Raw genomic sequence first — 23,000 nt, forward strand, 5'->3', positions numbered from 1 at the left:
ATCTTATCTCCTTAGAAAAAAGTATTCAATTCTAGGTACTCTCCCTTGTACTACAGCCAAAAGAGAGGCTAATAGATTTCTTCAGGTTCCCGTGTCCTTTCTCCACTCAGCTTTTCCTACTCCTGGCTTCATGCCCAGCGGCGCTCTAATTTTCATTTGAACTGATATTTATTAAGTGCTTGTTGTGTGCCATAACTCACCAAGTAGTCCCCCAAACCCAAAAGATCAAACAATCATTTGCCCCATTTCCTAGATAAAAAAACTGAGGCACAGATACTGTCCAAGGTGTATTCAGGGAATCTTAGAATCATGCCATTTTATAACTGCAGATGATGCTAAAAACTTCTTTATCCTGGGCCAAATTTTAAAAACCCTATGAGGGAAGTACTATTGTCATCTCCCAAATACAGAGGACAAAGGCTCCAAGAGGGAGGTTCACTTTCCTAGGGGCTTCATGTCTGTCAGTCTCCAGACACATTAGAGTGCTGCCCCCTGTATAGCATTGTCCATATGCCCTATCCTGTAAGCTGGACATTTGCATTAGAAGGTACCCTGCTTGTCAAACACACAGCTCAGTGCCTGGCACAGGATGACAATAAATAAATAATGACATACTCAGTAGCATCACGGTATTTCTTGGTCCCAGAGGAGAGCCATGTGACTAGACATAAAATGATCCAGGCTCCATTTCATGCTCATATCCCATGAACCACAAATCATTCTCTCTCCATTCACTTTGCTCTGTGTTTGTCTCTCTTCGTATCTCTTTGTGTCTTTGTCTCTCTCTCTCCCTGTTCATCTCTACCTCTGAGTCAATGGTTTTTTAATAATGAGAGAGGGAGGAAAAGAGGAGAGAGAGCACTAGCTCTCTGGGTTCCTCTTGTCTCTTCTTCCTTGACCATATGTCTCTTTCTCAGTCTCACTGAAGCTTTTTTTTTTTCTTCCTGCCCTATATATATTTTTTCCTGATTGTGTCTCCCTCTCTTGGTTTCTTTGAATTTTCTTTGTCTCTGTGTCTTCTTTGATACCTATCTTTGACTCATTCTCTCTCCCACTCTCCCCCTCTCTCTGCTCTATTTTGGTCTCACTCTAGTTCTAGTTCTCTGCACACTTCTTTTCTTTTTTTTCTTTTCTTTTCTTTCTTTTCTTTTCTATTTTCTTTTCTTCTCTTTTAATATTTTACTTATTTTTTTTTTATTTGAGAGAGTGTGTACATGCATGGGTGGTGCGGGGAGTAGGGGGAGAATAAGCCAATTCCAGGCTGAGCATAGAGCTGACGCCAGGGCTCCCCTGTACCCTTCTTTTTTCTTTTTTTCTCTCTAGTCTTGGTCTCTATCTCCATCACATGAAACCTGGCACAATCAGCCTCTCCTTATGTTTCTCTGCAGCTATTTTGACTCTTTAACTTGCTTACACCATTGAGTTCAAGCGCCTTCACTCCTGGCTTCTTGCCTAGAGTGGGATGGTGAGAGGGACTGCTCTAAGGACACCTCTCCTTTCCTGTCTGAATGGGAAGACAAGACTCAACCACCACCATCACAGACAATTAAGGAACTAGTCCTGAAGGTGTAAGTGTGTGTGTGTTGTGGGGGAGGTCAGAATGGAAGGGAGAAGCCAGAGCTGGGAGGGTCCTAGGAGGCAGCCTAGAGCTAACTCTTATCCCAGAAAAGACATCACAGCAGCCCATTGAAAATCTAGAAGATGGTGCTGTGTGAGTCACTGTTTTCCCAGAATCCCTACCACTTCTCTTGGACACAAGATGCCTCAAATCAGCCAGCCAGGCCTTATTCCAAAACTGGCAGGTTCCCTAAGGGATTCATTTTCCATATCTGAGAATCAGGACATAAGAGAAGGGCATTTGATTTTAACAACACATATAGGTAGGTTATAACACCCTAGAATTTTGTTTCAGGAGAGTACAAATTTACAAATATTTGGTACAAAAAGAGTTAAAAATCATTTACTTATATTAATACAGAGAACAATCAGTTCACCATGATTCTAGAGTTGGTCTTCCCCTCTGGAGACTGGGATTCAGAGATCGTCTCTATATCTTAGACTTTGGAAATCAATGTACGCACACACCCACATACCAGCAAGGTCCTGATAAACAAACATGAGTAATCTTTGATTATCACTATTTAATATCACCTTGAGGAGAAACAAGACTAAATAAAACCCTTTCAGGGTGCCTGGGTGACTCAATCGATTGAGCATCGGATTCTTGGTTTTGGCTCAGGTCATGATCTCAGGGGGTGAGATCGAGCTCCACATTGGGCTCTGTGCTTGGTGTGGAATCTGCTTGAGATTATTTCTCCTCCCCCTCCCATCCCTTCTGCTCCTCCTCCTGCTTGCACTCTGTCTTTCTCTTTCTAAAAATAAATAAAATCTTTTTTAAAAATCCTTTCAATTGAGTTATTTCTTTTGCTATTCTGAATCTTCATCTTACTATATTTTTTAATTATTAATTAGGGTCTGGCAAAGAGAAAGGAGTCATCTTTGTTCTTTACCAAGAACTTTTTTTAAAGATTTTGTTTATTTATTCATGAAAGACACCCAGAGAGAGGCAGAGACATAGCAGAAGGAGAAGCAGGCCTCCCACAGGGAGCATGATACAGGACTTGATCCCAGGACCCCAGGATCATGAACTGAGACAAAGACAGACACTCAACCACTGAGCCACCCAGATGTCCCTACAAAAACTTTCTAAAACAGTATGACTACCTTATTTTTGATAGATTCCAGAAACTGAGGCCAAGAGGGTTAGGCAACTCACCAATGAAGAAAAGGTGAAGCGGAATTTTGAACCCAGATTGTCTGATTCCTAAATGCAATAGCCTAAAAATGATGTTCAACAGCCTCCCATATCCTGCCAAGACTTTTTGCACTAGGGATCAAGCTGAGAGACTGGAAATATGAAGAAAGAGGGATGGCCCCAGTGGATTTCCCTGGGTGAATTCAATCCATCTTTATTCAGGTGGGAGATTATAAGTTATATAACCACCACCTACCCCAGATAAAGCAATATCCTCTCTAATGGCCTCCATACCCGGAAAACATGAATCTCAGGGTGTTCAGATTTCTGTACAGCTGATTTCCCAGAACATATTTAAGCAGGATCTGGTGTCCTGGACACAACCCCTCAACCTGGCACCATGGAGCTAGGAGGGGCCTTCACCATCTTCTTGGCACTCTCCTTGTCTTGTCTACTCATCCTCATTGCCTGGAAACGGAACAGCAAGGGGGGGAAGCTTCCCCCTGGTCCCACACCAATACCCTTCCTGGGGAATGTGCTGCAAGTCCGCACTGATGCCACTTTTCAGTCTTTTATGAAGGTAAGTCTAATTGCTCTTCTCACAGAATTGGAAGCAACTAATTATATAGACACACACACGTATAACCTTCTAGCATCTAAAACACAGACTCTTGGAAACTAGACTCCATAAACTTTAGAATACTGAAACTCTGAAATCTTAAACTCTAGGAATACAGACTCCTGGCACACTGGACCTTAAGACTCTCACAAACTCAGGACTTTGGAATCATAGCACCTTACACCCTTAAACACAAGAACTTGTGCACTCCTTTGGACTTAGAACTTTGACACTTAGTATCATGAAATCTTAGGGTTCTAGAAATTGAGCAATGCAGAGAAAGAAGCATACATCTTGGAGTTCAGCTCATCCAGGTCCACCATATTACAGATGAGGAAACTAAGACTTTAGAGGCATTGGGGGTCTTACCCAGCATCATAGAAGCCAATGCATCTGTGCTTTTTTTCTCAATGGTCCTTCCAAGCCCAAGACTCACCTACATTTGTACCTCTTGAAATTTCCACCCTAAAGTCCTTGATTGGTCTGTACTTGGTGCTCCAATCAGTTCCCTTCTCTTATGCCTTCCTTCACTCTCAGCTCAGGGAGAAGTATGGCCCAATCTTCACCGTGTACATGGGTCCCCGGCCAGTAGTTGTTTTATGTGGACATGAGGCAGTGAAGGAGGCCTTAGTAGACCGAGCAGATGAGTTCAGTGGCCGTGGAGAACTGGCTTCAATAGAGCGAAACTTCCAAGGTCATGGTAAGTAAAAACAACAACAGCAACAACAACAACAGCAACAAAATGATTATAATATACTTCATGTCCCAGGTTCTTTGATGAGTACTCTGCAGTGTTGCATAGCCTGCATTATTGCATTGACTCCTTTGAAAGAACTATTAATGTCTTACTAATTTTGCAAATGAGGAAGTGAGGGTGGAAATGTTAGGTAATACTACACAGTAAGTGGAGAACCATTTTGTTTTCAACCCAAACCATCTGATTCTTCAGTATCTGCTGCATTATTTGTTTTTAATGGATTAGTGACACTGTGTAGCCCTTACAGCCAACCTTACTTCTGAAGCCCTTACAGCCAACCTTACTTCTCATTTCTCTATACATACACACATACCCAGCCCATAGATCTCTGCCACCTCCATTTAGGTTGATATCTTTCTAGTGTGTCCTATATATCCATCTCTAACTGCTCACACCCTGCAATTCCAAGCAGCCTCATGTTATTCTTTCCCTACTTCCATCCACCCATCTATTGCTATATATTTCCTTCCATTTATCTAATTTTCCATTGATCCATACATCCGCCAAAAACATCCACTTATTAATTTGCCTTTCTGTACAAATTTCTTTCTATCCAATTTATCTGTACATCTATGAATTAATTTTCCATTTACCCATCTATCCATCATTCCACCCATCCATTCATTAACTCTTACATTATTTACCGATCTTTTAGTCTTTCAATGCACAGATCTTTCCAATCATTTATCCATTCATCGCAAACTATCTATCCATTAATCCTTTACTCATCCATTGAGCCTTTCATCCACTATCAGTCATTATCAGCCATCCCAGTCAAAAATTCTTCCTTCCATTCATTAATCCACCAAAATAATTTCATTAAATTTCCAAACATTAATTATCAATCCATGTACATCTGGTAACTTCTAAATGTTTCTTACTACAGGGTAGCTCCTTTTGGGTAGATCTATTGATGTACAGGTGTGAGCTTCTGCATACATGTATGCATATATCTACAGAATCCAAGTGGTATATAGAAAATAGAAGTAGTTCTCCATTCCAGGGTACCGTATATGACATTTTATTTATACCTTCCCCCACATTCCTATGCATCTAACCAGTTATTTATCCAGTTCTAGGTCTTTATCCTATAAGAAATTCTCCTTGATCTCTCCCAATCACTACTAGCCTGACTTCCTTTCCTGCTTTTGAGAGTCTTGTAGGGAGGGAACCATAATCAATCCATCAAGCCTGGGAGGTTGGGAGGGGCTTCCTTGAGACAAGAGTTTAATATGTGTTTCTAATATTGCTTTCATAATTTGTCCTCCTTGTGTAGCATACAGTTGGACACAGGAAGGGGAGGGTAGGCAGGAGGCTAACACAGAGATTTTGGCAGGTGTAGCTCTGGCTAATGGAGAACGATGGAGGATCCTCCGACGCTTCTCCCTGACCATTCTTCGGGATTTCGGAATGGGAAAGCGGAGCATTGAGGAGAGGATCCAGGAGGAGGCTGGCTTCTTACTAGAGGAATTACGGAAGACCAAAGGTATGGGGGCCACCAGGGGCAGGGCTAAAAGGTGACTGAATGGCTATATATAGCTCAGTAGTGAGAAGATAGGCCTTGGCAGAGGAAAGCTCTAGAATGGTAGAGGATGAAAAAGACTAAGGGTTTACTGAGATTTCCAGCTAGGTTCCACGTTAAAATTAACATGAAAGCCCCTTAAAGACCACTAGTTCAGAAGATTTAATCAGTGGATTTCAAGGATTTTATGAGCTCCTGAAATCATGTGCAGACTTCTGCAATATGTAAATTAGTGCCTTTTTCTGGTGACAGGATCAAATTTAATTACATATATATGTATACATAAAATACATACATGCAATTATCATAAAAACCACATAATATAAAATTTTACCATCCTAACCATTCCTAAGTGTCTTTGTCAGTGTACTTGCATTGTTGTGAAACAGATCTTTAGAACTTTTTCATCTTGCAAATCTGAAATTCTATGCCCATTTGATTCTATTTTTTAAGGAATCTGATCCTTGCCCCCAAATAAGGTCTGGAACCAATGGGATTTAGAGGAAAAAAGACAGAGCAGCTAAGCAATATAGATATGAATAAATAAGGTATAGAGAGATAAATTTCTCTAAATCAGATTTTTTCTCCTAGTTTTCATGGATGCTGATTAAACAGTCTATGTAAAGGCTTTGAATGTCCATGTACCCCAGAAATTATTTGCAAAATTGTGTATCTGTGAATATAAGCATTGTTCTGGAGAAATTGATCCCTGATCTAGGATCCTGTTTTAGATGTGCAGCCGAGGCCAACGGAAGAATTTTCTTAATAGCTCAAATGGAATCATTGATAGAGATACTCAGAATCCAGCCATCCTTTTTTAAAAAATGTGTCCCATGGCATGACTTCTTTCCCAAATCTGTGACTCTACAGCACAAATACAGTTAAATACTAATACCAAAAAAGTAATGATTAAACTCCATCAACATTTCCTGAGTGCTTACTTAAACATGACAAGGACTGTGAAAGCATTTAACATGGATAATTACATCGAAGCCTCAGGTTGAGTGGTTACTAAACCAATTTGCAGACTGGGAGATCTAGACTCAAAACACAAAAATGAAGTAACTAACACATGCTATTAGGCAGTGGAGCCAGGACTCATATCCATCCCTGAATGATTCCCCATCCCATGCTTCTAATCACTGTCTCCAACCTAGATAATTTCCATCATCCAGGTTCTCCCATCGAACCCACCTTCTTCCTGAGCCGCACTGTCTCCAACGTCATCAGTTCTGTCGTCTTTGGAAGCCGCTTTGACTACGAAGACAAGCAGTTCCTGAAGCTGCTGCAAATGATCAACGAGAGTTTCATTGAGATGAGCACACCCTGGGCACAGGTGCCCACCAACTACCTCCCTGCCCACCCCCAATCTCAGTTAACTAAGCACCTGCCAATACCTCACTTAATCCTCCCCCCACAATCCTGGGAGGCAAGTGTCAATACATCCCAAGTCTCCAAGAAGCAAATGGACTCACCCAATCCTCAGACCCAGAACTGGATGTTCAGCCCAGGTCACTGACTCCAGATGCCTATGCTGGCCCCAGGCGCCCATTGCTGACAAACCCCCTTTGCCTATTCCCCACAGCTATATGACATGTATTCTGGAATCATGCAATATTTGCCAGGAAGACACAATCGCATCTACTACTTGATAGAAGAACTCAAGGACTTCATTGCCTCTAGAGTGAAGATCAATGAAGCATCTCTTGATCCACAAAACCCTAGGGACTTCATTGACTGTTTCCTCATCAAGATGCACCAGGTACCTCTTCCCCTTTCTCCAATCCTTTTTTTCTCATCATCTTATTCCCTAGCACCTGCAACTTTAATTTGCAAACATGTTGGAGACAAAGGAGCAAGCATTGTTTCACATGGTTGACTTTTATTTATAAATGAGATCTAGAAACTGTAAAGGCATACTAAAGTCTTACACTTTTAAAATAAACTTTGAATCTCAAAACTGCAGGAGCAAGGATCCTTGAAACTTAAGCCTTTTAAATCATTTGTGATTACAACTGCCAGAGACTTACAAATAAAGAAAACCAGAATGAGTATTTATAGTCTTAGAATCTGTGAAGCTTAGACTTTAAGAATTTGAGAAGCTTAAGAGTTTAAGCTTTAAATTTAAAAGTCTTAGAGATATAGAAATTTAGAAGCTTAATACTTCTGTATCATAAAGTCTTAGAATTTTAGAAATTTTTATGTATATTTTTATTATACAAACCTTTCTTGATTTTTTTGCTATAAATTTGGAAGTGTATAATTATATAGATTAATGTCCTAGAACTTTCAAATCTCTACTTTTTTTCTCCTCACATTCTCTCCACTGTCTACTCCAACCACTACTGACCTCCTCCTTGCTGTTCCGCTACATACCAGGCACACTCCTGCCCCAGGACCTTTGCTCGGCTATTTCTTCTCCCAGATAGTCATTTGGTTTACCCATCTATTGTGTTTTAACAAAGGGAGAAAATAAGAAGATAATGACAGAAGAGGGTGATTCTGTGTCCTATCCCTCTTGTTTTCAGGATACAAATAATCCCCACACAGAATTCAACCTCAAGAACTTGGTCCTGACCACTCTCAACCTCTTCTTTGCTGGCACAGAGACTGTGAGCTCTACACTACGTTATGGATTACTGCTAATGATGAAGCATCCTGAGGTAGAAGGTGAGTGTCCACCTCAGCTGCTTACCTGGTGACTCTCGCTCCCAAGGAGGAAGAATACATAATCTTGAAACCTTAGAAACCCAGGGCCCTACACTCTTCACACTTAAGAATCTCAGGCTATGGGATCTTACAATCTCTGATTTAGAAGGTCATTTAATTAATCTTCTACATTGTGCCTGTGTTAGTTTCCTATGGCTACTGTAATAAATTACCAGAAACTTAGTAGCCTAAAGTAGCATAGATTTATTATCCTATAGTTCTGGATTTCAGAAGTTCATATGGGCTTTCACTAGGTGGAACCAAGATTCCTTGCCTTTTCAGCATCAAGAATGTATTCCTTGCATTCTTGGGCTCATGACCCTTCTTCCATCTTCAAAGCCAGCAGCGTAGTATCTTCAAATCTCTCTGCCTCAATTGCCACATCTCCTCTGACTCTGACCTTTCTGCTTTGCACTTATACAGACACTTGTAATTATATTTAGGGCCAACCTGGATAATCTCCCCATCTTAAGAGCCTTAACTTGATGATGTTTTCAAAGTCCCTTTTGTCCTCTATGGTAACATGCACAAGTTCCAGAGATTAGGAGGTAGGTATCTTTGATGGTCATTATTTAGCTGACTGTAGTGCCAGAATCCAATAGGATCCATCTCCGATAAATTAAAATCTGATCTTGTTGGTTAACTAGTGATGAGGAACTCATTCTTTGCTTAAGGAAAACCCCCAATTTTGACAGCTCTCTCTTCTAATGCAGAAACTTACAAATAAAGTCTTCCCCCAAAACAAGCCAACAGATTTCTCCTGGTATAGAAGATGGAAAAGACTAACTTGTTTCCATCAAACTTTACTAGTTTTTCTCCCATTGTCCAAGTTGTGTTTTACTAAGTATCTAAATAATAATAATATTCATAACAATAACTAAATATCTAAATAATCAGATATTTAATGGACACCTGGTATGTGCTAGGCACTGTTCTAGTTACTTGCACACTGGATTTTATGTAAATTTTACAATTCTATGAGCTTGTTGGACCATCACATCCATTTAAAGGGTAAAGAAACAGAGACTCAGAAGGTAAAGTCATTTGCCTCAAAGTCACTCATCCAGGAAGCACACAGGGAGGGGTAACTACACCAATAGTGTCCTTAATTCCTGTTTCATAATTGCTGTCACTTGCTTCAGTCCTGTCCTGGTTTTGTACCTTTTTCCCATCCTGCTAAAAACCTGTATGACAGCCCATCTGGGACCAGGACACTGCCCTGCTCCTTAGATCTTTTAAGATAAAGATCAAACATCCCAGCAGGCACGGAAGGCTCCCAAGCTGTGTGCCTCCTAGTAGGCTGATGAGTATTTTTTAACCCCACCAATGTCTCAGGTGTTAAGAATAAAGAGGCAATGCAAACATACACGGTGTGGTCCCTTGGGATCCACAGGTACTAAAGATACAAACCCGTAGCCTAGCCTTGACCTCCATAAACACCTCCTGTGCCCTTGTCTGCTATGTTTTCTGGCCCCTTCCAGCCAAGATCCATGAAGAGATTGACCAGGTGATTGGACCACACCGGATCCCAAGTGTGGATGACAGAGCCAAGATGCCCTACACAGATGCTGTGATCCATGAGATACAGAGACTGACAGATATCGTACCCATGGGTGTCCCCCATAATGTTATCCGAGACACTCATTTCCGAGGCTACCTTCTGCCCAAGGTGGAGTTGGGTCTCATTGTTACCCTTTCCTTCTCCCTCCACCTCCCTCCCCTCTCTTCCTAGTTCCCTGCTCCATCTTCCAACATTGGTTTCTCCTAACTGTCCCCCTTTTTCACCCCAGGGTACTGATGTGTTCCCCCTGCTTGGCTCTGTTCTCAAAGACCCCAAATACTTCCGCTACCCAGATGCCTTCTATCCACAACACTTCCTGGATGAGCAGGGCCGCTTCAAGAAGAATGAAGCCTTTGTACCTTTTTCTTCTGGTAGGTTTCTATGGTCTGAGTCCCCTGCTCCCCACCCCCAGGAACATGCTAGATATAACCCTCACCCCAACCATTGGTCTGTATTTGACATTCAGGTTTGAATGGGAAGTTGAATGTTATTTCCCAGAATCCCAGAATCATATTAAAACCACTGACTCTGATAATTAGAAAAGGAATAGCACTAAACAGAGATCAGCAAACTTTTTCTGTTAAGGATCAAATAGAAAATATTTTAATGTTCACCACCCATAATGCCTCAGTCTGAACTATGCAATCTGAACTATTCAGCTGCCCCATAGTACTGCAGAAGTGGCCATGGACAGTATGAAAATGCATGAGAATGTCTGTGATGCCAAAAACCTTCACTTATAGACATAGAAACTTGAGTTTCATTGAATTCACACATGTCACAAAATACTATTTTTCTTTCAATTGTTTTCAACCATTTAAAGATGAGAAAAGCTTCCTTAGTTTTGTTAAAGAACAAATACTCAATTGAGTAAATTTGAATATATAATTGGCTTCATTAAATGATTCATGAATCAATCAGCATTCCACCTGGTTAGTAGAGGGGAGCCTCAGGAGTTGTAGAAATGGAAGTTCTTTATGGGAAGGGGGAGCAAAAAGTTATTAGCAAAAGAAACGAAAGGCTTGTTAAAGGAAAGGTCACATTCCCCTGGAGGAAGGGCAGGAGCTCTTTTTTTTTTAAGTTTAGTTAATTAATGTATAGTGTGTCATTAGTTTCAGAGGTAAAGTTCAGTGATTCATCAGTTGCATATAACATCCAGTGCTCATTAATCAAATGCCCTCCTTTTTTTAAAAAAAAAGATTTTATTTATTTGAAAGAGAGAGACAGGGATCCCTGGGTGGCGCAGGGGTTTGGCGCCTGCCTTTGGCCCAGGGCGCGACCCTGGAGACCCGGGATCGAATCCCACCTCGGGCTCCCGGTGCATGGAGCCTGTTTCTCCCTCTGCCTCTTTCTTTCTCTCTCTCTCTCTCTCTCTCCTTCTCTCTCTCTCTCTCTCTCTCTCTCTCTCTCTGTGACTATCATAAATAAATAAAAATTAAAAAAAAGAGAGAGAGAGATAGCGACTGAGAGAGCACAAGCATGGAGGATAGGGAGAAGTAGGCTCCACATTGAGCAGGGAGCCCGATGTGGGGCTCTATCCCAGGACCGAAGGATCATGACCTGAATTGAAGACAGATGGTTAACCAACTGAGCCACCCAAGTGCCCCCATATGCCCCTCTTAATGCCCATCACCCTCTTACTGCATGCCCTCTAATTCCCTCCCCTCCAGCAACCCTCAGTTTGTTTCCTAGAATTCAGTGTCTCTTGTAGTTTGTCTCCCTCTCTGATTTCATATTATTTTATTTTTTCCTCCCTTGCCCTATGATCCTCTGTTTTGTTTCCTAAATTCTACATATGAATGAAGTCATGTGATATTTGTCTTTCTCCGAATGACTTATTTTGCTTAGCATGATACCCTCTAGTTCCATCCATGTCATTGCAGATGGCAAGATCTTATTAGATGGATTACCTCATCTTCCTTTGGGTTGGAGAGGGCCCATGTGACAGATCACTTCATTGATGTTGATCAAAAAATCTCTGACTAAATAGTTAAGACTACATTTCTGGGCGAGGTTGAAACTGCCATAAGGTTAGATTTTGATTCTGGTTTGATGACTTGATCTAACATAAGTGACTTTATTTGGGACCTGTGGTTTTCTTTTTAACAGTTTGCAGGCAGTACAAAAACAGGCAGCAGGTGGATTTGCCTAATGAACAGTAGCTTGTGACCCATGACATAATCCCTTACAATAGTATTTTAAGTATAAGCCATATTGAGTCAGTGCAGTGGTTAGGAAACAGGACTACCCCTCCCCTCTCTTTACAAAGTGTAGAGTCATAGGTGAGTTACTTCCATTCTCTGTCTGTAAAATGGAGATTTATTTCTCCAAACCATTGAGAGGGTGACCAACAAATAGTAAGCATTATTTAAGTGTGAGCTTTCTTTTCTATTCTTTTTTTCCTCAACAGTGTCTGGCACCTAGTAGGCATTTGATAAACCTTTGAAAAATTTAAATGAACAGAAACTTCATATTCAATAATTTTTTTTCTTTTTTTATTCATGAGAGACACAGAGAAAGAGGCAGAGACACAGGCAGAGGGAGAAGCAGGCTCCCTGCGGGGAGCCAAATGGGTGACTCCATCCCAGAACACCGGAATCACAACCTGAGCCAAAAGGCAAATGCTCTACCACTGAGCCACCCAGGTGTCCCTAAATTCGAGGATTTTTTTAGAACCATTCCATCGTGGGATCTGATGAAACCAAGCCATTAGAGAAGTAGCTGCCACGTGTTGAGCCCCTATAACTGGCAGATCCTAGCGGAGCCCACTGAGTCTTTATAATAACCCCACAAAGTAGGTATGGTATTATCATGACCCCAGAGATGCTGCGGACGTTCTGAGATGTGATGGGGCCAGAACGCTCCCCAGGCCCTCCTCATAGCAATACAGATATGAGCCGTCCTCCCACCCTCTCTTGCGTCCACAGGAAAGCGTATCTGCCTTGGTGAGGCCATGGCCCGCATGGAACTCTTTCTCTACTTCACCTCCATCCTTCAGAACTTCTCTCTACACTCGCTGGTGCCGCCTGCCGACATCGACATCACACCCAGGGTCTCAGGCTTTGGCAACATCCCTCCGACTTACGAGCTCTGCCTCAAGGCCCGCTGAGCGCCCCCTACTGGGCGCAGAAGGAACCGTCAGAGAACAGAGCTCTGTCCACCGGTACAAGTGCACCACCTCATTATCTCCATAAATTCCCACAACAGGGGCACCTGGGTGGCTCAGTGGTTGAGCGGCTGTCTTTGGCTAGGGTCGTGATCCCGGGGTCCTGGGATCGAGTCCCTCTGCCTATGTCTCTTCCTCTTTCTGTCTCTCATGAATAAATAAAATCTAAAAAAAAAAATCCCAACAATAGCTCAAAGAGAAGGCACTATTCCTACTGTCATGGGACTGCGGGTCAGTGAGGGTCACCTGCAAATATAGAGAGGTGCATCAGCTGCATCCAGTGGAAAAGGAATGCACTGTCCAAGATTTCAGCCCCCTCTAAGTGTGTTTCTGGTATCCACCAAATTCTTGTTGTAGATTCTGTCTTTATGTGATAGTGACCCAAATGTAGTTGACCATTCTTCCTAATTATCATCTCCCACACAAAACAAAATAAAATAAAAGCTACCATGGTATCAAGGCTGTTGTGAGTAGCAGGTTTCTTGTGTGTTGTGTGTATCATCACTGTAGGGCATAGAAAAAACTAAAATGACCTTTTAGACATCCCTGTTATTATCCTTCCTAGCAGTCCACTACCAGAGATTACCCACTTGATGGTCCACTCCCTTAATACTCCATTCTCAACCATATTCCTGCCTCCTTACTTCCCACCCCCATCACTCATCTCTCCCTCTAAAACTGCCTTCCTGGTCTGGAGAGAACTTCTATCATAACTCCCAGTTCCAAATTCTTCTCATTCTATTTTGAAGAAGAGTTTAGCCACTCCAACTTCTATTATCATATTTCCAAACTCCATCAACATGCTTTCCTCATGCATCGTTTTATTTGACCAATGTTTACTGAATACCCAACTTGTGCCAATACTCTCTTCAAGTGCTTAGGATCCATCAGTGAACAAAGCAGACCAAAACTCCTGTCATGGTGGAACTTCATTCTAGTGGGAGAGGTAGAGAATGAAGAATAAACATAATAAACAAATAAATGATATAGTATGTTACAACAGAAGAGATTCTGGAATTGGAATTAGAATCAAGACAGGGTAGGTCTCACAAGATGTTGGAGGAGCAAGTTATGCAGGTATCTGGAAAGGAAGCGTTTCTGGAATGGAGATTAAAAATAACAAAGTTGTAAAGCAGGAGGCTATGTGTGCATGTTCTAGAATCCACAAGGGGATTCTGGCTGGAGTGGAAGAGGAAGAGTAGAGCTAAATGGGAAGAAGGCAGAGGATTACAGAGCCAGATTGTGTAAAGCTTTGTGGTCCTCAGTAAGGACTTGGGGCTTTTATTTTAGCCTGAGTGAGATGATGGTTCATGGTGAGCATAGGGTGACTACACTGACTCATATTTTAAAAGCAAATTCTAGCTGCTGCATAAAAATAGGCTGAGAGTAAGGAAGCAGAGATACCTGTTTATTTAAAAAAAAAGATTTTTATCTGTTTATTCATGAGAGACAGAGGGAGAGAAAGGGGGGGCAGAGATGGAGGCAGAGGGAGAAGCAGGCTCCCTGCAGGGGGCCCGATGCGGGACTTGATCCTGGGTCTTCAGGATCACACCCTGGGCCAAAGGCAGCACTAAACCTCTGAGCCACCCAGGCTGCCCAGAGATACCTGTTGTACAGGCAGGGAGAAGTGAGTGGATTTGGAATCTGCTGTGAAGATGGAGCCAGCAGGGTTTGCTGATGAATAGGATGAGGGGTGGGAAAGAAAGAGGGCAAAGATGACACCTCATCCTTTGGAATCTCTTTTAACTTCAGGTGTTCTGGGCACATGAGTCCCCATAATAATTGGCTTTGTAATTTTAGGGAACATGAACAAAATTTGGCTACTTAAGTATATAAGGCTGCTGGCTGCTATCAATAAGTTCATATTATTTTGTGAATTCTAGAGACCTTGGCTCAGAATATGAGTGGGGAAAAAAAGAGTTAACAGCCAGCAGCTGCTGCTGCCACTGCCCCCCTGCCCATAACCCCTGTGACCCTGGACACCGAACCACTGCTATGGGACTCTTGACTCATTGCTGCCACTATGGACAACTTCCTCATTGTATTTGTGATTTTGTGTTACTTCCTCATGATTCGAAGTTCCAGGAAGGACTTACTATCCAATTAGTCACATGTTAAAGCCTTAGGGCTCAGGGTTTGGTGAAGAAGAGTAAATGGCCCCTTTAGCCGCTGTGGTGGATGACAAAGCCTGGCCCTTGACCAAGAATCTCACAATAGGAGATTCTTCCAGAATTGGAAGGGATTTTGAGATGGGGTAGGGAAGTAACAACAAATGTCATTCCTTACACACAATATGTCCATTGGGTCTTCTGGGAAACAGATGTTGGCTTGATGTTAAGAGGGAAAGTGTTTCATGGAGGGATAAGAGAGGTAAGAAACAGAATGGGTCGGAAAGATCTTCAAACACAGGTGTAGATGCAACACATTTGTGGAATGAAAAATGAAGGAAAATTGGGCAAGAAGAGACACGGATCTCCATGCAGAGCTGACAGTCTCATTCCATCAAAAAAGTACATCGGGATTGAAGATTGTCTTTTAGGGGTGCCTCATGTTGGGCACAAATGGTCATGCCCCATGCCCCAACTGTCTTCAGTCACTGGCTGGGGCTTCCTTGGAAGAGCGTGGACTCTGCTCCAAGCTAAGGTAGATCCTGATGGTGCTGGAGCAGGAGGCTGTCAGATTACTGCTCTCCTTGCAGCTGAACGGTAAGTTCTTCTTGAAGGGGGATTGGGATGCACATCTCCATGCTTACCACAGACATAGATACACAAACACACATCACTCTAGCCCTACTGCTCTTTCCATGAGTAGTTTTAGAGCTATCAACACACCTAGCAAGTATATAGTCCAAGGGTCATTACACATTCTTAGCTGTGAAAATCCTGTGCCAAATATTCCTGTGGGCAAGTCCAATACATGAAATAGGTGAAGTACAGAAGAGCTGTAGACCCTCAAAGGCCCTTTACTTTCTTTCATGAGGAGACATCCCCAGGGTAACAAGCCACCCAGTGATTCCAGACACATTCCTTCTTCAGTCCTACATACTGTTGGGATCTACTGACACTAAGGTAATCAGGATACAGCCAGTCACTGGCCACACGGCTCACAGTCCAGCATGTTACTTACTGGTCTCAAGGAAAACCAGTAATTAGATGGGTTTCATCTAACAAAGGCAAAGACTAGAGTTATATAACAGAAAGGTGATAGAGGCAGATGGAAAAGTTACACAATGTGGGGACTCTGAACTTTGTTTTTCTTTTCTTGAATGGGCTGCTGATGAGCTGGCAGCTATTAGAGGCTGGTTCTGCCCTTGGGTAGTTAGATGGATCACCAATAAAAACAAACTGAATTCTTTTTTTTAAGATTTTATTCATGAGAGAGAGAGAGAGAGAGAGAGAGAGAGAGAGAGAGAGAGAGAGAGGCACAGGCAGAGGGAGAAACAGACTCCATGCAGGGAGCCCGACATGGGACTTGATCCCAGTTCTCCAGGATCACACCCTGGGCTGAAGGCAGCACTAAACCGCTGAGCCACCCGGGCTGCCCAACAAATTGAATTATTTATGGAGTCATCCAGGAGATCTTGAGACTTGAACTCTGTCATGTGTGAAAGGCTCTTGCTATCCATATCTGTCACTGTCTTTACCACCTTCATGTTTGGTATTTATCATTTCCTTACCTGAACTTTCCATACTGCTCCCTTATGAGACACATGTATTGTTCTCAAAATTTGTAAATTGAATGATCAAGAAAAGATGATACACTATGGTTTAAGTTTTTGTCTCTTTGATTAGTAATGAGGACTTTTGTGTGTGTATTCTTGCATTTCTACTTTTATGAGTTGTTAGTTTATGTCCTTCACCCATGTACCTACTCTATATTTAGAACTTTTCTCATTGGTTCTATAAACCTGTCATGCAAAGAAGATGCTGACCTTTATTCTTGGTTTTGGGTAAAGAAATTTCATCATGCATTTTCCCTTGGATTCAGGTTTTTAAAAAATAATGAAATTACTACTTTTGAAATAAAATTCTAATTTTTGGTGATTTGTCTAATTATCTCTGGTTTTAGAAATATCTTCTCTGTACATACATTTTGACCCAACAGTTATACTTCAGAAAAATGTGCAAAGATGGAAACACAAGAATGTTTGTTTCAACTGTGTTTATAAAGACAAAAATAAATAATCCACATATGCATTTTCTAACAGAGCAGCATGCATTGGTTATCAATCCCAAGGGAGCAGAACACCATGCACTGGTTACCAATCTCAGGAAAGGACTCCAACTACATGAACGTTAGGAAAAACCATTGCCATGACAACCACCAAGAATAAAAGTCCAAACAACACGTTTGCCAACTGAATCTTGGTATCAGAGTTGCTAAGGAAAATACAGTGCAGTCAAGTACTGGATGGAACAATGGTGAATTGACATAGAGGAGAGACATTAAGATGCCCATTCATCCCCCATGGCCAGCAGATGTCTTCTAGCAGGTGATACAAGACGATTCACCTCTGGTTCACCTCTCTTGTGCCATATGGAAAGACCTTGTCCCCATCCAGTGGAGACAGATACAGCAGTGGGGTTGGCCAGGGTCATCTGACACATGCTTAAGCAGAACAAAGGAGTATTCATTGAACTTAAACAGAAACAGATATTCCTAGCCAAGGTGATAAGCCCAGCACAAGCTATTTAGGCTCCCTATCTCTTAGTAAGGAAGTGTCCAAGCCCAAGAATCATTTTATGCTGACTGGAGGTCAAAAGACTGCATGTTGAGACAGGCTCTTCCAACATCCATCTATAGGGGACTGAAATATCTCATACAATAAGATACTAAGCAACAAATAAAAAGTCGAAACTGCAATTTAGACACGTAAAATTACATCATTATTTGTAGTGTAATATTTGTGTTATGAAACTATCTTCTGGAAATATTTGGACCAACAGAAGACTCCATTTTTCTTACCAAGCCGTAACTAAATTAATCTGTGCTTTTCCTCCAATAAGAAAAAGATCTAGAACTTGAAAAAAAATTACTAAAAATGTTTCAACAAAGTCTCTTTTATTTTCCACTTGGTATAATAATAAGTGAAAAGGAGATATTACCTGAGCAACTTTCTTGGTTCTCAGCAGCTGGGGTTTCTTCCCTCCGCTTCAACATTCTGAGCATTAGTGAACTCTCCCAATGTAAGAGGGGTGTGCAAAACAGACTCGTTGAGAGAGGATGACCACATCACCACTCCCAAGGGGTGAGCTATCAAGACTTTCTTTAACCACTGAAAAAAATGACTTTAATGTTACCTAATCACAAACTTCCCTTTCCCATATTGGCCAAGAGAACAGGAGTGGAGGTGTTACTTAGTCTACCTCTAGATCTGTGCTGTCCAGCATGATTGCCACTAGCTATATGTGACAAGTGAGTGCTTGGAATGTAGCTAGTGAGAAGAAATCACAATTGATGAGGGAGTTTTGCTACCTTGTTATTAATTCCAGTCCATAGTTTCATTAGGGTTTACTCTAACTGAAAAAGATAAATATTGCATGATCTCACTCACACGTGGAATCTAAAAAAGCCCAATTTCTAGAAACACGGGTTAGACTGGTGATTCCAGAAGCTGGAGACCAGGGGAAATGGGGAGATGTTGATCAGAAGGTACAAACTTCCAGTTATAAGACAAGCAAGTTTTGCAGATCTCATGTATGGCATTGTGACTACACTTAACAGTACATTATATTACATACTTGAAAGTTGATAAGACAATAAATCTTGAATGCTCTTACCACCAAAGAAAATAGTGATTATATGGGGCAATGTGTTAATTTGCTCTATCCTAGTAATCATTTTGCAGTATATATGTGCACCAAATCATCATGTAGTACATCTTCCATTTACACAGTGCTACACGTCAATTATAAATGAAGCTGCAAAAGAAAAGAAAACCAACTTCAGATGAACCTTGAATATTATGAAGCAGCCTGTCACAAGATGCTGGGGAACAAGGTTTCAGGCAAAGGGAACAGTAAATGTAATTGTGTACTAACATATATTTATGTGCACTCAGGAAGTTCTGGAAGAGAGTTCATCTAAATAGAAAGTCTTATATCTATGAGAGGGGATTTAGGGTTGACCTGCTTACCTTTTCCTGGGTAACAAAGCACAATATTTCATTCCAGGATAAGTATTTATTGAACTTGGGTTTCTGAGGGTTAGCTGGGGGTTTGTCAATATGGGCTCAGCTTGGCTAGGTGGCTCCCCTCCCTATGGCCATCACTTCCTCATGCCCAGTGGCCTAGCCCAGCCCCGTTCTCATGGTGATGGCAGAGATGCAAGAGTGAAAATTAAACTATACAAGTGCCTTTCATATCTTTGATCACTCCACATCTGTGACTCAAAGCAAGTCACTGGGCCACACCCAAGGTCAAAATGTGAAGACATACACTCTATCCATGAGGATGCGGAGAAGGAGTAAATGTTTCTGAAGGATAACTTACTCTGAGTTTTACTTTTTTCTTTAGCCTTTTCTGTGTTTAAATTACCTTAATAACCAGTGTGTATCATTTCAACATTAAGGGAAAAAAGTAATAAAGTCATTCAATTTAAAACAAAAGAGAACAGGGATGCCTGGGTGGCTCAGTCAGTCGAGTGTCCAACTCTTGATTTTGGCTCAGGTCTTGATTCTGGGGTTGTGGAATTGAGCCATGCTGGGCCTGAGCTTGCTTGGGAGTCTCCCCCTCGCCCCATGCATACTCTCTCTCTCTAAAAAATAAAAATTAAATAAAGATTTAGAAAATAAACAAAAGAGAACAGAGATGCCCAATAACATACATATATTTATTATTGTCTAGTTTTTAAATGGTTACTTTTTTGGCAAAGCTTACTGAATGAGTTCTTAAGACTGCCATAATGCATTGCAAGCCTCTGGTCTAGCTTCCACCAGCTGCCTACAACCCCTGGCAGTCCTCAACTTGTTAGCTACATCACTCCAATCTTTTCCTGTCTTCTCATTGCCTCCTCCTCTGTGTGTCTGTCTTCAATTCTGTCTGCCTCATCCCTCTCTCTGCTTTTCTTTTATAAAGAAACTTGTCATTGGATTTATGGCCCACTCAAATAATCCACAATGTTCTCCTCATTTCAAGATCCTTAAATTAATTACACTTGCAAAGTCTTTCTTCCAAACAAGGTAACATTCACAAGATCTGGATATTAGAACACAAGACTTACCTTTTAAGGGCCACCATTCAACCCATTACACCTATCATACATACTAATTATTGTATAAAATATACAAGAACTTTTTCAAGAAAAGAAAATGAACACTTCCTTCACCCAGGAAATAAAACATTACAACTTTAGAAATCCACTCTGTCCCTTTCCAATCATATCTCTTGCCTTCCCTGATAAACAATTTCCATTCTGAAATTCCTATTTATCATTCTCTTGTCCTTCTTTAAAGTTTTCCCACATATGAATCATCCTTAATACGTGGTGATATTACATTAGTTTTACCTGTTTTAAACTTTACATAAACAGAATCATAGGATACATATTCTTCTGTGATTCCCCCCTGCTCAATACTGTTTCTGCAATTCCATGTTGTTTTGTATGACTGTAATTCATTTTTATTTATGGATAAATATGCCATTGGAATGAGCCCACTTTATGAAAATATCACAGTCTATTTGTCCATCCTATTGTTTTTTTTTAAAGATTTTTATTTATTTATTCATGAGAGACACACAGAGAGAGAAAGGGGCAGAGACACAGGCAGAGGGAGAAGCAGGCTCCATGCAGGGAGCCCGACGTGGGACTCGATCCCGGGTCTCCAGGATCACGCCAGGCGGCGCTAAACCGCTGCGCCACCAGAGCTGCCTCTGTCCATCCTATTGTTGATGGGCATTTGGAGTGGTTTCATGATGCTTTTTATTTTTTATTGAAGTTCAATTTGCCAACATATACTGTAACACCCAGTGCTCATCCCATCAAGGGCCCTCCTCAGTGCCCTTCATCCAGTTACCCCAACCCCCTGCCCACCTCTCCTTTTGCAACCCTTTGTTTGTTTCTCAGTTAGGAGTCTCTTGTGGTTTGTCTCCCTCTCTAATTTTTCTCACTCAGTTCCCTTCCTTTCCCTTATAATCCCTTTCACTATTTCTTACATTCCCAGTATGAGTGAAACCATATGATGATAGTCCTTCTCCGACTGACTTACTTCACTCAGCATAATACTTTCCAGTTCCATCTACACTGAACCAAATGGTGGGTATTCGTCCTTCCTGATGGCTGGATAATATTCCATTGTATATATACACCACACCTTCTTTATCCATTCACCTCTCCAAGGACACCGAGGCTCCTTCCACAGTTTGGCTATTGTGGACATTGCGCTATGAACATTGGGGTGCAGGTGTCCTGGCGTTTCACTGCATCTGTATCTTTGGGGTAAATCCCCAGCAGTGCAATTGTTGGGTCATAGGGTAGCTCTATGTTTAACTTTTTGAGGAACTGCCATACTGTTTTCTAGAGTGGCTGCACCAGCTGGCATTCCCACCAACAGTACAAGAGGGTTCCCCCTTCTCCACATCCTCTCCACATTTGTTTTCTGTCTTGTTAATTTTCACCATTCTCACTGGTGTGAGGTGGTATCTCATTATGTTTTTGATTTGTATTTCCCTGATGGCAAGTGACACAGAGCATTTTCTCATGTGCTTGTTGGCCATGTGTATGTCTCCTTTGGTGAGATTTCTGTTCACGTCTTTTGCCCATTTCATGATTGGATTGTTTGTTTCTTGGCGGCTGAGTTTAATAAGTTCTTTATAGATCTTGGATACTAGCCTTTTATCTGATATGTCATTTGCAAATATCTTCTCCCATTCTGTAGGTTGTCTTTTAGTTTTGTTAGCTTTTGCTGTGCAGAAGCTTTTTGTCCTGATTAAGTCCCAATAGTTCATTTTTTTGCTTTTGTTTCCTTTGCCTTCATAGATGTGTCTTACAAGAAGTTACTGTGGCCAAGTTAAAAAAGGTTGTTGCTTGTGTTCTCTAGGATTTTGATGGATTGTCTCACATTTAGATCTTTCAACCATTTTGAATTATCTTTGTGTGTGGTATAAGAAAATCGTCTAGTTTCATTCATCTGCATGTGGCTAATTTTCCCAACACCATTTATTGAAGAGACTGTCCTTTTTTTTAAGATTATTTATTTATTTATTCATGAGGAGGAGAGAGAAAGAGAGAGAGAGAGAGAGAGAGAGAGAGAGAGAGGCAGAGATGGAGGCAGAGGGAGAAGCAGGCTCCATGCAGGATGCCCAATGCGGGACTCGATCCCAGGACTCCAGGATCATGCCCTGGGCCGAAGGCAGGCACCAAACTGCTGAGCCACCCAGGGATCCCCAAGACTATCCTTTTTCCAGTGGATATTCTTCCCTGCCTTGTCAAATATTAGTTGACCATAGAGTTGAGGGTCCACTTTTGGGTTCTCTATTCTGTTCCATTGATTTAGGTGTCTATTTTTGTGCCAATACCACACTGTCTTGATGATCACAGCTTTGTAGTACAACTTGAAATCCGTCATTGTGACGCCCCTGGCTCTGGTTTTCTTTTTCAATATTCCTCTGGCTATTCGGGATCTTTTCCGATTCCATGATTTCATGATATTTTTATACATTTCCTGGTGCAAACTTGCACAAATATCTTCAGGATATACACATGTAGGAGGAAGATTGAGTCAAATTTCCTCAGTAAAGCAAACTTTTCCAACATCACATAATTTATAGTTCTACCCTCTGTGAAAAGAGTTTCCATCCTGCCATATCCATCAGTTGCCATTATCAGGCACTTTCAGAATTTGCTGATTTAGTGGGCACCAAAACGGTGTCTCAATTTGATTATAGGTTTTAGTTTGCCTGATTATTAGTAAG

The 23,000-nt window shown here is 41.5% G+C and overlaps 1 protein-coding gene across 1 annotated transcript; it reads left to right on the forward strand.

The window, feature by feature from the left end:
- The first annotated feature begins 3,155 nt into the window (after positions 1-3,155).
- On the forward strand, positions 3,156-13,032 carry LOC129500750 (cytochrome P450 2G1). Its single transcript, XM_055311505.1, has 9 exons — positions 3,156-3,335; positions 3,912-4,074; positions 5,468-5,617; positions 6,829-6,989; positions 7,239-7,415; positions 8,182-8,323; positions 9,844-10,031; positions 10,153-10,294; positions 12,851-13,032. Exons 1-9 carry the CDS (start codon positions 3,156-3,158, stop codon positions 13,030-13,032), a joined length of 1,485 nt encoding a protein of 494 aa, XP_055167480.1.
- The last annotated feature ends 9,968 nt before the right edge of the window (positions 13,033-23,000 follow it).

The sequence above is a fragment of the Nyctereutes procyonoides genome, unplaced genomic scaffold (genome assembly GCF_905146905.1).
Source record: "Nyctereutes procyonoides isolate TBG_1078 unplaced genomic scaffold, NYPRO_anot_genome, whole genome shotgun sequence".
NCBI lineage: Eukaryota > Metazoa > Chordata > Mammalia > Carnivora > Canidae > Nyctereutes > Nyctereutes procyonoides.